At 49.2% G+C, this 16343-nt stretch overlaps 1 protein-coding gene across 6 annotated transcripts in view; it reads right to left on the bottom strand.

Moving 5' to 3' along the window:
- The window catches only part of LOC135243916 (septin-9-like), an 81744-nt gene that overhangs the window by 27117 nt on the left and 38284 nt on the right, over positions 1-16343 (bottom strand). Inside the window, exon 1 of one of the 6 annotated variants that reach the window (XM_064316061.1) lies at positions 11321-11492. The exons of 4 other annotated variants lie outside the window; for them this stretch is intronic. In XM_064316061.1, the coding sequence (XP_064172131.1) occupies positions 11321-11477 (157 nt within the window). In that variant the 5' untranslated portion in view covers positions 11478-11492. Of the gene's footprint in view, positions 1-5605; positions 5810-11320; positions 11493-16343 lie in introns of those variants that run through there. One more of the 6 variants, XM_064316063.1, reaches the window with a different exon arrangement.

Genomic DNA, 16343 nt, shown 5'->3' with positions numbered 1-16343 from the left:
AAAGGCCTCTGTGTCTGTCCTCACCTCGCAATGGCACACGGAGCAGAGCGCCGTCAGAACAGAGCGGCCATTGAGGTGCGGAGTTAGGCCTCGACCAGCGAGATGTGATTAACAGGCAGACAGACAAACAGACGGATGGACAGACAGAAAGACAGGCACAGACAAACAGAGAAAAGGATGGACAGGCGGACAGATGGATGACAGACAGAGACGGACGGACGCGCAGAAAGACAGATGGACAGACAGACAGGCAAACGGACAGACAGATGAACAGACAAACAGATGGACAGACAGATGGACGGACAGAAACAGACAGACAGACAGATGAACAGACAGACAGACAGACAGAGGGACAGACAGATGGACAGACAGACAGACAGATGGACAGGCACACAGACAGACAGACAGATGAACAGACAGACAGACAGACAGATGCACAGTCACACAGACAGACAGACGGACAGACACACAGACATACGAACAGACAGACAGACAGACAGATGAACAGACAGACGGATAGGTGCAGACGCTGTGTTCTCTGTTCATTTCTCTTCCTGCTCCACAGACAGTCGCTGGTGACCGGTAGCCCTCCCGGACGCAGCGGGACACAGCCCTGTCGGACGTTTTAGTTTTTTTTGTGTTTTCACCAGAATTGCCAGTTGGGAGGGTGGACAGCAGGAACGAAGAAAAGCTTTTGGCCCCCGAATGAGAGAAACAGGTGTGTCACACGAACGCTCTCTCACCAGAGACACACAGGCTGAACGGGCTGAGGGGGACCCAGACCAGCAAGCAGACACAGGAGAAAAGGGGGCGGGGGTCAATTTGAGTTTGGGATTCCAGCCAAGGCATTATTGTCCTGTACTGAAATCCCACTTTGAATTCCAGCACCCCTTTAATCATTACATTACAGGCATTTAGCAGTCGCTCTTATCCAGAGCGACTTACACAACTTCTTACACAGCATTTACATCACGTCCATTTATACAGCTGGATATATACTGAAACAATGCAGGTTAAGTACCTTGCTCAAGGGTACAACGGCAGTGTCCTTACCCGGGAATCGAACCTGCAACATTTAGGTTACAAGACCAGTCCCTTACCCGTTATACTACACTGCCGCCTGTCAATCAGCACAAGATGACTTTTCACAACAAATGTGTGACAATCCGCAGTACGAAAAGATCAAAGTCACGTTTTTTAAATGTCCTGGGAAAATGAAACGAAAGGTAAGCAGAGAGGCAAAATCCAGAAAGGTGAAACTGCCCACAGGACGCTAAACGCTCAGAGCGTGAGTTCCTAAAAACGAGCACGCCCCCCGATCTCCCGAGACTGATCACACAGAGCACGGGGAGCGGAGCGACAAACCCGAACCGGGAGGAGAAACCAAAAAAAAGAAGGAAAGAAAGAAAGAAAGAAAAGGGTTCCCGGTCCCTCCCCCTTTCTGAGCTGCACTGAAATGTGGAGCAGAAACCAGCGGCCGAACTTCAGCCCCTAATGCGCTGTTTTACACGCTGCAGAAAGCCGTACCGGAACCTTCCGTCTCACCTCAGTGACAAACCCAGCGCCCCCCCACCCCCACCCACCCCCCCGCCGCACCTCACCGGGGGAAAGACGCAGGGCATCTGACCCAGCTGGACTAATGAGAGGCTTGTAGCGGCTCACACACGCACTGGCAGTAAGAACAAGGTCGAGGGTGGGGGAGTAGAGGGGGGGGGGGCACGACGGAACGCACGTTGACAGCAGCGGTGACTACGGCGGAAGGAGAGAGAAGAGGAGAAGAGGAGAAATGGAAAGAGAGAGAGAGAGAGAGAGGACTCACTCACCCAACCCCTCCGCTGCTCGGGCGCAGTCCTCCAGTGCGAGAGCTCGCAGCTGGGCTCACTGGCACGCTGAGGCCCCGCCCCCTCCGAGTCACATGACCCCCCTCCCCTCCCCACACCCCCTACAAAGCCACATCCCCTCATTTACATTGAGAGAAGGAGAGAGAGAGAGAGAGAGAGAAAGAGAGAGAGGGGGGGCAGAGATGCAGCCTGCGTTCTCTGGCTGTGCCGACACACAGATAGCATCTTTTTTTTCTTTCTCTTTTCTTTCTTTCTTTCTTTCCTTCGCTCGTCACTTTTCGTGGGGATGGAATGGCCGCTAGCTGTGACTGGCGCACTGAGGGAAACCAGACACCAGCAGTCCGCTCGCCACATCCAAGCACACGTGATTTACGAGGGTCCCACATGGAACGCCAGCAGCAGGAAAAGGTTCTGTCCCTCGCTGTAAGGCTAAGCAAATGGAATCTGTGGAATCACACTCAGTACAAATCAGATAAGATAAGCCAATAGGTAGGGGGGGAAAAAACTTTTCTTTTTTTTTTTTAAATCATCAATTGCACTCTAGAACAAAAGACCAAAACAGTAACAGATTTACAAATTACAGCTAATATGACAAATAAATTGGCAGGCACTGGCATTAATGAACAAATTAATACTATACTGTGTGTGTGTGTGTGTGGGGAAGGGGGGGTGATCAAATTGGTATTTGTAATTTGATGGTGGATGCCCTCTAGTTTGTAGGTCAATGGTAAGCATAGAAGGGCTATGCTTATCATTACTGTATGTATTCTAATGCTCTCATGTTCTTGTGTACTATTTGTATGCGTTTTATAAAAAATTGGAAAAGCTTTATCTACTTCAATATTTTTTATTAAATAAATGTAGTTTGCTTGTGTTAAAAGCAGCTTGTGCCCTAAGCACTAAGATCTCCTGCTCTACCATAATTGAATTTAAAGACACATAATTTCAGTAATCGTGAAATCGTGTGGTAGTATGTCATTCAAGAACTGCCTAAATGGAGCGTGCTTCACAGAACAACACTGTGCAGAAATTCCATACATTCTATTAAGGAATGTTTAGTGCAGGCTTGGATACTACAGCAACACCGGCATGTGTCTAGACACAGATGACAGAGATGACATACGGCTTAAATCAAAGGTTGCAAAAAGACATCAGTAATTAGTGTATCTGTTTAAACACCAAAGGGAACATGCATCCCTTTATTCACACTTAAAGCCACACCAAACACCCTTTTCACAGTTGTGAATCTCTGAGCAGATTGTTATTCTTGTTGAGAGTAAATCAGTGTATCCCACATCAGTGATTTGTCCTGACAGAATGATGTACTGCAAGCTGCCACAGAATGGGCCATATTTAGTTAGCTAGCTTTCACTCCTTTGAGGTGTAAAATTCACAAATATGTGATTAGAATGTTCTTAACTGAACATTCTAATGCTGATGTCACAATCACTACTGGTGACTGAAAGCAACCGCGTTACAGAACACTGACTAAGAATTCTGTGGAAAAAAAAAAAAAAACATTCCAAAAAAACCTATTCTTAAAATGGCCAAATATATCCAGACATGAATATGCATCTGAGATCCTGCCTGAAAACATATGTTGAAAAAAATCCTCTACAAAAACCTCTGGAAGGGTTGTGGGCAGAACGAAGTCCAACATCACATTTTTTCGCCCTGGAACCGATGGAGCGAGTTTCTGTAACATGTCCACCCTGAACAGAACCTAGTCCACATTTAGACTTTCAACGGATTGTTAAAACAGGAACTGACTTTGATGTCCCATTTCATACACTAAAATCAACATAAAAACACACACAAAAAAAAAAACATGCTCAGCTACGTGCGTTTCAACCCCTGCTTTGTAATTAATGTAGAAAGTGGAAAATTGTGTTTTTGAATATGAGGGCATCACAGCACTGTTTTTACACAGACTCAGAAACCTGTTGGACTGCAAGCCGACCACATCCCACCACTTGGAAAACGGGGGGAGGGGGGGTTGGGGGGTGCTTCCTGGGGGCATATAAATACTTCCTGTTTCCTATGTCAATAATAAAAGTTATGATGAAAGCAAACTTACCAATAACACCTGGAAGGGAAATTAGGCATGACAACTTTGCCTTGCAAAGGGCAAGCAAATGTTTTCAGTTAAGGGAGGTTCTTGAAATGTGCCATCTTCCACTGAATATTCTAATGGCAACTGGCACAAACAAAATGACTTAGGTGGTGCACAGAGAAACAGCTGGATTTAATCTGTTCCATTGTACATATTTGTCCCATTAATATTTAGATGATGTCTGCTATGACTTAAAGTGCGGAGGGGTCTGGAAACAGAACTGAAATTGATCACTGAAGATAAGACTTTAGACGTTTAGCCAAATCTGAAACAAGTACATATAAAAGCAGCCTTATTCCCACACAGAAGAGCGCAGACAAAAGCAAATTAACTGTTTTTTTGTGCTGTTAAAATAACAATCTGTTCAGAATTAACTGATCCACAGAAACAACTGGAAAGGAAATTGCCCCCGGGAGACTATTTCATGTACGGTGATAAGCTCGTGCTTGACTTCCGGAGACATTCTGCATCTGCGAGCGCCGCACGCACGCACGCGACGAGTTACCGTGCAACGAGAACGCCCTCACGATGCCAGCACGCGGAGCCCTCTGCTGTCAACTATTAACGGGGATGATCGCGATTCCGCTCTCGAGCTTCCGACACTCCCGTGACCTCATGCAGTAAGAATGGAAGTCTGTACATTGTCAGAGGAGGCGGAATGGGATAAATGTACACGGTAACCAACACCATTGAAACACTAAACATAGCCCCCTCCGTTTAAAACCGAGTCAGACTCCAAGCCGCTGTCGCCTCCAAAATCATGTTTTAACAGTAGCCTATGTTGCCTATTGCCTTTTTTTTTGCTTGATGTTCCAGTAAATGTCGAACGTCGTGCTTGACAAAGCAACCGCAATGTAGATAAACAGACGGAATTTGTGGTCTCAAGCGCGGGTTGACTTTTAATTAGACGTAGCTTTTTTATCGCGGTGTTTCCGAGCGCTTAAAAGCCACTGAAACATTCCCAGCTGTGCTGTCGATCGCTGCTCCAGTGCGCTTAACTCCCAGGACGCAGGAAAGAATCCAGTGCAGTCACAGGACAGCCTGTGCTATCTGTGCACAGATAGAACCGCTTAGCTTAACTTAGCCTTCAGCGCAGGCAGTCAACCCATCTTTCTCTCTGTGTTTCCCCCTTTCATCCGTGCCTTTCTTATGGTACATTCTGTTTTTATTTTATCTTACTTGTTTATTCTATATGAGCATTTCCCCCTTTTCTGTCCAAGCAAGTGATTCATGTGGTGTCTTCAAGATGCCTTTAGAGACTGAGGCAGCAGAGAGAGAGAGAGAGAGAGAGAGCAGAGGGAGAGAAAGAAAGAGAAAACAGAGGGAGAGGAGAGAGGGAGGAAGAGCAGGAGAAAGTAGAGAGAAAGAAATGGGAAAGGGGAGAAAAGGAGAGAGAGAAAGAGCAGGATAGAATAGAGAGAAAGAAAGTGGAACAGGGAGAAAGAGAAAGAGCAGGAGAGAGTAGAGAGAAAGAAAGGGAAACAGAGAGAAGACTCTTCAGCGCTACTCCAGAGAGGCCTTGCCTGAGATAAACAAGGGCAGAGCGCCAGCATTTCCTGTTTCTGCAGGACTGAAGCACAGAGACGGACGGAGTAACGCTTTCCTCATCGACTCTAATGCGAGCCACCTGCAGCACAAACTCTCCACTTACCGCACGCGCGCGAGAGAGAACCCACGCAGCTCTACGGAACCGCCGGGTTCTACCGCCAAGCAGGTCCTGCGTTCCTTCCCTGCGGTCCGCCCGAATCGCTGCGCAGTCGAAATTCGAGCGCGGACCGTGTCTTTCCCCCGGAGCTCACGGGCGCGCTGTCCCGGCAGCTGTGAGCTCTCGTTCACACACACACACACACACACACACACACACACGCAGCACAGCGCTCGTTTTACAGCACGCCTCCTCGAACCCCTAATAATAAACACTCCTCGTTTCTGAGAGGAGACCGAAAAACCCGGGCTCGTGGGTCTGCCTCCGGGGAAATCCCTGTTCCCAAAACATCCCAGGGAGCCCAGAGTGAGTCAGCCCCGCCAACAAACAAAACAAGACAAACAAAACAAAAAAACAATCTGTTATTATATTTAGCATTTTCGGTTTTGGGTATTCTGCTTGTTTTCGGTGTCACTGGTCTATAAACTGCCATTAGTTTGGGGTTTCCTCAAACCCGATTTGACTTCTTTAAACTGTCCAAGATTGTCCTGCACTGCTGCTCACGTATCTGTGATATCTGACAGAATAAACATGGAAGCTAAATTAAGCTCATAGAGTTTATCATGTCAGGGCACAAAAGCGTTATGTGAAAAGTGACTTTGTAAACCCGCTGCGTCCAAATGCCCTCCAATCCAGAGACAATCCTGAGCATGCCAGATCCCCCCCCCCCCCCGCCACGCCACCCCCCCTGCCACGGCAGCCTTGGACCAGGCCCTTGGCGAATGTGGCCAGGAGTCCCACAGTGCTACAAATTGTGACGGGATTCAGCCCAAACAGTGCGCAGTAACATCCCCGCTCCCTCCCTATGGGATCTGTAGAGTGCGTACAGTTTGCATGTTCTCTCCAGGTCCCCTTGGGGTACTCCGGTTTCCTCCCACAGTGCGGAGACACTGGAGATTCTGATTTGCCCATAGATATGAGTGAGTGAGCGGCATGCGCAATGGATTGTCCAGGGAGTCCAGCTTCTTACCCAATGCATGCTGGGATAGGCTCCACCATCCCCCCCACCCTCCACCCTCCACCCACCCACTGACTTTGACCAGGAGTAAGCGGTTTAGAACATGCATGAATGCGCAGATGGATGAAGGTGAGAGAAGAACAGGACTGTCCAAATGCAGTAACCATATTCGCCTGCTGGTGGCGCAGTAACAGACCCCCTGGTCAGCTCAGATACTCCAGGTGAGTACCTGCAGTAGCTCAGGTGGAGAGCAGTGGCTGCAGGTGTCTTCAGAGGAAGACGTGCTGCCCTGCTTCAGAACTGACAGAGGCAGTTTCTTGCAGTGAGACAAGCCTGTATTTGCAAATGGGAACTGATCTCAGTGAGGAACGTGTGTGGAGGGGGAAATGTTACAGGGGGACCCCAAGAGTCCACCTTCTCAGCCAGTCATTAAGCCATGGCGTATATTTCTGACTCGATTTTCAGCTTTTTTTAAGGAGCTTCAACGTCTTCCTGGTGTTTCTGGTGCACATGCACCGACAGCCTGAAGCTCCCGGAAGCTCTGGGAGTCTCCCAGATTTAAACTACGGCAACCTTACTCCCGCAAATCACACAAAAGCCAGCTGGAGACTGGGTCTCTACCACAGAACACCTCCCTTACATGGAAATGTCCTGACAGATTTACCACTCTGTACAGTTGGCTGTAACGGAGCACAGGTTTTATTTTAAATCAACTGCAATAGTTTGCGCCGACAGCGCTTCTGCACTTCTTTCCCATGCTCCACCAACGGAAACAAAGCATCGCCTCCCAGACATCACCCTTCACCCTTTATGGTGTGAGGTCACAAAAAACATGTGATTAGAATGTTCTTAACTGAATGTTCTAATGCGGATGTAACAATCACTGCTGGTGACTGAAAGCAGTCGAATTCTAGAACACCGGCTAGAATAAAAAAAAAAAAACACTGGCAAAAAAACCTACTCTTCCAAGGACCAAGTGTATCCTCATATTTCCTGAAATCAATTTCACCAGACTTGGTAGGATGCATGACATGTATGTGGTTAGTGCTACTAATACAGGGAGTTTTGGGGGTTCAGAGAGTTTTGGAGGTTCTGTGTCACGCAGACCTGATATCCGTCTGGCCTTGGTAGCCAGGCTGCACATTTGGCTAGAACCGGAGAGCCCCTTCTGCCTCAGGGGGTAACTGACACTGGGGTCCGTGATGGGGACTCACAGTCTAAATGTGTGTGCATGTGTGCATGTGTGTATGCCTGTGGGTGTGTGTGTGTGTGTGTGTGTGTGTGCATGTGCGTATGCCTGTGTGTGTGTGTGTGTGTGTGTGTGTGTGTGCTTGTATGCCTGTGTGTGTGTGTGTGTGTGTGTGTGCATGTGTGCATGTGTGTATGCCTGTGTGTGTGTGTGTGTGCATGTGCATGTGTGTATGCCTGTGGTGTGTGTGTGTGTGTGTGTGTGTGTGTGTGTGCATGTGCATGTGTGTATGCCTGTGTGTGTGTGTGTGTGTGTGTGTGTGCATGTGTGCATGTGTGTATGCCTGTGTGTGTGTGTGTGTGTGTTGTGTGCATGTGCATGTGTGTGTGCATGTGTGTATGCCTGTGTGTGTGTGTGTGTGCATGTGTGTATGCCTGTGTGTGTGTGTGTGTGTGTGTGTGCATGTGTGTATGCCTGTGTGTGTGTGCATGTGTGTATGCCTGTGTGTGTGTGTGTGCATGTGTGTATGCCTGTGTGTGTGTGTGTGTGTGTGTGTGTGCCTCCTATCGCCATCGGAAAGCTTTGGCGGACCGGCGGGTGACTGAGACACAAATTCAATAAAAGCTAACGGTTCATTTTTTCAAACAATTGCTCCGAATAAACATGACAGTATATCGCCTAGTGGGGACCACGATCCAAACCTGCATGAATAATCTGAAAACCGGACATTCTGGTCGAAACCTGGGAAACTGGCAACCCTAGCTCCAGCTGCTACTGCATTTGAATTTTACTGTCGTGACAACAGCACCATCTATTCAGGGGCAATAAGGCTGTGACTGTAACTGGTTTAGGTTTATCAGCAAGTCACACACAGCACACTACAGTGCTTATGTGGAAAAAGGTCAACGAAATAAACTGAGGTGAACCGAGCCAAAGCAGAGGGGCCACACCTAAGATGATGTCACAATGAGGGACACACACACTCAGCTCTGAGCCGTTGCATCATTCAGCTCCAAACCAAAATCACAGGCATACAAAGCTGCAGTCAGCACTTTACAAAATATGAATCTGAGCTGCTTTAACTGTTCAGTGGCTGGTGGAATTTGAAAACACTGCAGAATATTCAACAAAACCAAAAAAATGATACGAAATGAAAAGTTTGTTCTGGATATTGGTGCCGGAAGCGGTTTATTTTAAATCTGAGAATGTTTTAGGACAGCAATATTAATGTCTGGAATGAATCAACACAAAACCTCAGGGGTTGCGTATCTATCCCAGAGTGTGTTTGGGGCCTAAGGGTTTAGTATCTATCCCAGAGTGTGTTTGGGGCCTAAGGGTTGCGTATCTATCCCAGAGTGTGTTTGGGGCCTAAGGGTTTAGTATCTATCTCAGAGCGTGTTTGGGGCCTAAGGGTTCAGTGTCTATCCCAGAGTGTGTTTATGGCCTAAGGGTTTAGTATCTATCCCAGAGTGGGTGGACTGATGGGCAACTTTGTTCTGTGCCTCCATGTGTCCTGCCCCTACCCCCTCATCTCCCACCCATAACGCCCTGACTCACCCTCCTGTAACCCCCCCCCCCCACACACACACAGAACTGGGGGGGTTACCACAGCTGGATCTCCTGCTGATTGGCTGGAAGTGTCATTACAGAAGCCCTGTCATTACAGGCTTGGGTTTCTGTTCAGTGTCACCAAACTCAACGGCCCAGATCGGTCATTTAGAAGTACTTTGGCACAGCTCTGAAATCTGAAATTCACTGAAATATGAGGGATTTTTCACAAAGGCTGTCCAGTTAAAATAGAAAAAAAATGTCTCTCTGATAAAACAGCATCTGACCTTGGCTGTAATTTTAAGTTTTGGACAGAGCTAATGCAGATCACTTTTGAAAAATTACATACCAAAGTAATATGTGTTTGATTACCCTCTCTTAGGATCAGGGCAAATGAGATTTGGTTTAATTTTAACAATTTTGTTATCGACTGTTTATTTTAGAAACCCGTGGAGGCAGCACTGTCCCGCTCGGCCTTCAGTGACCGCGCGGTTGCTGGGATACGCACTCCCACAGGACATCAAACTGGATTAAACAGGGCGGCGGCCGCCTGACTAAAGCGAGCGATGTCAGAGGGTCATGTGATCAGAGCTCTGCGAAGACAGGAAGTGCTTCCTTCACATGCAGCTATGAATGACAGGAACAAGCATGGCCAGGGTGTGGCGTGTCACAGCTCGGGTTGCCAGATTTAGAATTTATTCAGAACCAGACAACATGACCGGACATTGAATTGTCTGGCCGGGGAACACAAACCGGACCTGGAAAAATCATTTGAAAGCCAGACATCCCGGGGGATAACCAGGCACCTGGCAACCCTAGTCGGAGAGAACTCGCGGGGGGCCTCATCCTCAGAGTCCTCCGCTTCGGCTTTTTCCGCTAAATCAGGCGAACCGGCCGCGCGCCTGCTCACATTAGCCCGCCGTTAGCCCCAGCTCACATTAGCCCGCCGTTAGCGCCAGCTCACATTAGCCCGCCGTTAGCGCCAGCTCACATTAGCCCGCCGTTAGCGCCAGCTCACATTAGCCCGCCGTTAGCCCCAGCTCACATTAGCCCGCCGTTAGCCTCAGCTCACATTAGCCCGCTGTTAGCCCCAGCTCACATTAGCCCGCCGTTAGCCCCAGCTCACATTAGCCCGCCGTTAGCATCAGCTCACATTAGCCCGCCGTTAGCCCCAGCTCACATTAGCCCGCCGTTAGCCCCAGCTCACATTAGCCCGCCGTTAGCCCCAGCTCACATTAGCCCGCCGTTAGCCCCAGCTCACATTAGCCCGCCGTTAGCCCCAGCTCACATTAGCCTGCCGTTAGCCCCAGCTCACATTAGCCCGCCGTTAGCGCCAGAGAGCGGTCGGCTAGCAGCACCGTTTACCTGCTGCTCCTGAAACAGCTGGGCCTCACTCTCACTCCCTGGCCCCCGCTAGCAGGTCGCCCAAGAGGAGCCCTGCAAAATGCATGTGACATGTGAGCCGCTGTACCCACAGCTGGCCACCAGTGGGCGCTGTATGCCTGCTGGCAGGGCTGTCATCAGTCTTTTGCACTGAATTATGGGATTTAAAAAACCAACTGCCATTTTGGCTTCCTTTTTTTTTTTAAAACTTTTTTCCCCTAAAGTTGTGTGAGCTTAAATAACACACAGTTCCAGTTAAAATAGCAAGATTTTGACTCATTCCCTCGCAGAAAGGATCACATTTGTTTTTTCCCTGATTAGTATTTTTATTTTTTTAAGCCAGTTCTAAGTTTGGTCTTTTTTTATCTTGCCTTTTCCAGAACAAACGGCGTGGTGACAATTTTTATTTTATTTTAACAGTGAGATATGACAATAAGGCCCTACAGCAGGATCCATCAGCCCCAGAACAGACATCCCTGCTCTCGTCTTTCTTTGGAAAGCAAGGAGCCTTTAGAGAGACCCAGAGCACACCGTAGCGCTGCTCTCCTCATACACATCAAGTCACTGGTAGTCAGCGGCTCACCGATAGCAGGAGGTACCTGCGCCTCTTTTGGGGTTAATGAGGCCTCCCTCTCCCATCCCAGCCAGAGGGGGGTTCTGTTGCCGGTCCACTGCTGTGCTGTAGCTGCACTCCCATGCCCACCGCGGGACAGCCTGTGTCTGCTAATGCGTGTGGTCATCACGAAACATTACTGACTGTTGCCCCAAAGCAGGAACTGCCACACTCCACCCCCCCCCCCCCATCCAACATCTCTCCTCTTCAACAGCCTGGCCCAAAGGCACTCTCTCTCTCTCTCTCTCTCTATCTCTCCCAGAATGATCTGTTGCTTCTACGCCTTTAATTGGGTGCGGTGTTGCAGAACTACTTGACTGCTCTTTCTCAGTCCTCAAACACCTGCTTGCAATTCTCTCAAAGAAGAGAACCAAATAAACCTTATTTTAGGCACCTGGTCAAAGTCAAAGAGATCTTTTAACTCCTGTGTACGTCCTCAGCTGCGTCAGAAATGGAAACTCTGGCAGCCAGCTTGAAAAACACATTCTGAGTGATTCATCAGCAAAAACAGAATCGGCCCTTGTGGCAGGCAGAGGATAGAGGTCAACTGCCTGTCCCCTGATGCCGCTTTCAAAATGGTCTTCATACACAGAAGAGAAAAGCCTGTTTAACCCCTTGATAAGCAGTCTTTTTAGCCAGCGTTCTAGAACTCCATTGCTTTCAACTACCAGCAGTTACTGTTACGTCATCAGCATTAGAATGTTCAGCTGAGTCCATTCTAATCGCATATTTGTGACCTCATACCATAAAATAGGCTGCCCTGGAGAAGCTTCATTCTCCACAAAATGTTATTTATTTCGACTTCAGAGAGAAACGCAGATCAAACGGAGACGTCTTGACTGTGCTGAGTGCTGTGTTCCTGACTGGACGGATAAGTGAAGGTTTTCTTTTCATTAAGAATAAATGGTCAGCACACACGGAGGAGGTCTGGGCCGTGGAGCAGGGAGACAACCCAAGAAAAACACTGTGCAAATTATCATGTGACCCCCCCCGCCCCTCCACTCCCCGACATCAAACACATATGACGTGTCTCTCTTGTCTTTTATCAAGCAAGAACACAAAGCAATAGGTCCGGGTCGAGATGACCTTTTAACAAGAGTAATTGCTTCGTTTACACTTTGATGTTAGGACAGCAAGATTAGCTCGGTGATTTAGCACAGAACTGTGAGCAGTTGGCGGAGGGTTCCGCGGGACTCAGGAGAGAAGGAGACGTCCCGACTCGTGAGCTGACTCTCATCCTGCTGACACCTCAGGCCCCATTCCAGGAGAACCCTCCCAGTGCACTGACCCCTCCCACACACGGGTTAGACGTGCAAAACATCAGAGGCTAGCCAACGCAGCAGGACCTAGGGTGAAATCAGCAGGCGTGGTGATTGGTTGGAATGAAAACCTGCATGCTCTCCACGGCACGTGATTGGGCAGCACTGCTCTCTCTGCTCAGTTTAATTCGCTGTGCTTCACACCAGTGTTTTGGCGACTTGGTGAGGGGTTTTGGGTGCCGGTGACCCAGTGGAGTTCCCTCCCACAGAGCTGCAGTGGAGCAATACAGGAGGTGGGGGGGGGGGGGGCGTGTCCGTTTCTGACGCAACATGTCCGCTGCTTCCTGGCCGCTCCCGTACGGCAGGGTCACGGCGGGGTCATGGCGGAGTCACGCTCTCATAACTCCACTGCTGACTTCATCACTCAGTTAGAAAAGCAAATAAAGCCACAAAAACATGGGCTGCAGCCACCGGCAGGAAATATTACTTCCTGAGGTCATCGTCATGAGAAAAGCTTTCATCTCAGACCATCAGAACACAGCACAGCCCAGCACAGCACAGAATAAAACAGCACACAGCTGCACAGCCCAACACAGCCCAGTACACAACTACACAGCACAGAACAGACCAGCACAGACCAGCACACAACTACACAGCACAGAACAGACCAGCACTCAATCCTAAATGTAATTTGGATGCATAAATCAATGGCATCCAGTTTTAAGGCCCAGCTGATCAGCAGACATCACACAGCCACAGCCAGACAACAACAGCTCCAGCTCCATCAGAGATCATTTAATTAACTGCTTTATTTAGGCCCCTAGGGGTGATGTGAACCTCTTCTGCTATCCAAAATGACCCCTTTTCCCTTGTCTAAAGACTGCATTATTTATGCTCTTAGTGACGTGCGCCTCTCCCCGCTATCTGGAGCTGAAGGGAAGTTTCCAGGGATGCAGACGAGCGCATACCTTCACGCTGAGGTCCAGAGATCTGTCATCCCTCAGCCCAGGGCCCGGTGCTCTGCCACGTTCCCGTCTGGGGGACTTCGCTAACGCTGCGCTAACGTAGCGCTTATGCTACGCTAATATTACATTACACTGTGCTAGCGCTGTGCTAATGCTGCGCTAACGTTGTGCTAACGCTGCGCTAACACTGCGCCAACGCTGCGCAACGCTGTGCCAACACTGCGCTGAGGCTGTGCAAACGCCGCGCTAACGTTGTGCTAACACTGTGCTAACGTTGTGCTAACACTGTGCTAAAGATGCGCTAACGTTGTGCTAACGCCACGCTAACGCTGTGCTAAAGATGCGCTAACGTTGTGCTAACACTGTGCTAATGCGAATCCCGCACAGACCAGCGGTGATGTCATTGCCTGCGACAAGCGTCCGTCCGTGACGAGAATCGCTCCACCGAGACGCACTTCAGCGGGAACGCTCAAACGCGTCCCCGTCGCAAATTAAGTAATTAATAAACGTCCCGCGGGGGACAGGGCGATTAAACAGGGCGGCTGAGAGCGCATTTTTACGGGCCCGTTTGAAGACAAAGTGAGACCTTAAAAAACTGCAAAGTACGGAGCTTAGCCAAATTTCTCATTTCTTGTTCACTCGCTCACTCCCCTGCTCTCTCACTCTCTTCTGCATCCCACACTCTCCCCCCTCTCTGTTGCTCTCCCACTCTCTTGCAAACTCTCTCCCTTTCTCCCCCTCTCCCCCCCCTTCTCCCCTCTCTTCCTTGCTCCCCGTCTCTCCGAAGGCTGAACATTTAGATCATACTTGGCTTACCCCCATTATGGGGTTTACAGGAACCCATTTGGCTCGCAGCTGCACCCGCTCTCCCCTGACCAGAGAGCATTCTGGGACATTCTACGCAGAGCGCAGGCCTCAGGATTCAGAGCCCCCAAACGTGTCAGACAGCCTCTCTCCGGCACTTTCTAACGGTTTCCTTCCTGACAGGCAGAACTTTCCCCCTCTTCCTCACACTTAAAAAAGAAGGGAAACTACGTCATGGCGACAGAGAGGATCCGCCAGGGACCTATCCTCAGAATAACCTCACCCGGCAGCACAAAAACACTCCTCATTTTCAAAATGTCCCCTTCTTAGAAGGGAGGCGCCTTCTTTTCTGTACCTGAGTTAGAGCCTATTGAGACTGTAAAATCACTCTGACGACAAGAAAAAAACTTTTAAAGGTGTTTTTATGGGTGCCCTGAGGCACGTTCGTATTCCCGGGGCCTTTTTGAGGCGTGTTTCGAGGCGGCGAGGTCCCTCTCTATCGTGCGTCATTCTGCCTCCAGGCTCAGGGGCGCTGCTGCTGGAGGACGACGCCGAAATTAAATGATTTCCCAGCACAGGCGTGTTTACTGGCAGGAGGGAGGTCGCGTTCTTCTAGGAAAACTTGGCACTCCACACTCACCAATGCACCACTACGTTACAGCTTTTGTAGACGAGGTGCAGGGCACTGACCCCCCACCCCCACCCCCCCCCCGGCTGATAGGCTAGGAGGACGGCCAATCAGCAGTGTAGGGAGGGAGTGATGTCATACGAACGGCAGAGGAGCCCGCTTCACAGATACCTCGTGTTTACGCCACAATTATGCTGCATTTACACAGCGTTTACACCATGTTTACGCCACATTTACACAGCGTTTACACTGCGTTTACACCACATTTACACAGCGTTTACACTGCGTTTACACAGCGTTTACACTGCGTTTACACCACATTTACACAGCGTTTACACTGCGTTTACACTGCGTTTACACAGCGTTTACACCATGTTTACACCACATTTACACAGCGTTTACACTGCGTCTACACCACATTTACACAGTGTTTACACCATGTTTACACCACATTTACACAGCATTTACACCGTGTTTACATCACATTTACACAGCGTTTACACTGCATTTACACAGCGTTTACACCACATTTACACCGTGTTTACACAGCGTTTACACCGTGTTTACACCACATTTACACAACGTTTACACAGCATTTACACCGTGTATACACCACATTTACACAGCGTTTACACTGCATTTACACAGCATTTACACTGTGTTTACACCACATTTACACAGCGTTTACACCATGTTTTCCCAACTGTCTCCCCCACTCCAAGCGTCAGCGACCCTCTCTCTGCTGAAATAACACGGCTCAGGCCCTCTGGGAGTCCTGTCTAGCTATTGGTGGGACACGTGGAAACAATAAAAACACAGGCATAGACACACGGTATCTTGTCTTGTTAAAAATTCTACAGCCCTCCGAAAATAAACCTACGGCAGGGCAGGTGCCAAGCACACACCAAATAAGCAGCTCTGTGCTGTTCATGCATAAAAAAACAAAAGAATTGGCTAGCTTGCTTAACGCTTTTGAAACGCTTATTTAATGCCTTTATCCTCCCTTCTCAACAGCACGACGGACACAAAGTTTTAATCGTTCTCCCGCAAACTCACACAGGGAGGACGCGAGCGGACGCTGGACCTATACTCCCGTTCGCTGATGCGTCGCCACGGCAACTCGCCCTACCGCGGCCCTCCCCCATGAAATCTTGATGACCAACCCACCCCCCCCCACCCGCTCTCAGGCGGAGATCAAACGTCAGCAGCTTAGCCCCCCCACCACTCCCCTCAGCTCCGATCAAACGGATCTGCTGCAGAACTCCTTAGAAGGACGGGACACCCGTCTGAAAACGCCTCGCTAGTCGTCCACAGCGCAATTCCACTGTAATTGGGCG

This window comes from Anguilla rostrata, chromosome 17 (genome assembly GCF_018555375.3).
Source record: "Anguilla rostrata isolate EN2019 chromosome 17, ASM1855537v3, whole genome shotgun sequence".
Lineage (NCBI taxonomy): Eukaryota > Metazoa > Chordata > Actinopteri > Anguilliformes > Anguillidae > Anguilla > Anguilla rostrata.
Note: the sequence above shows the minus strand (reverse complement) of the source record. Positions and strands in the feature narration are given on the sequence as shown.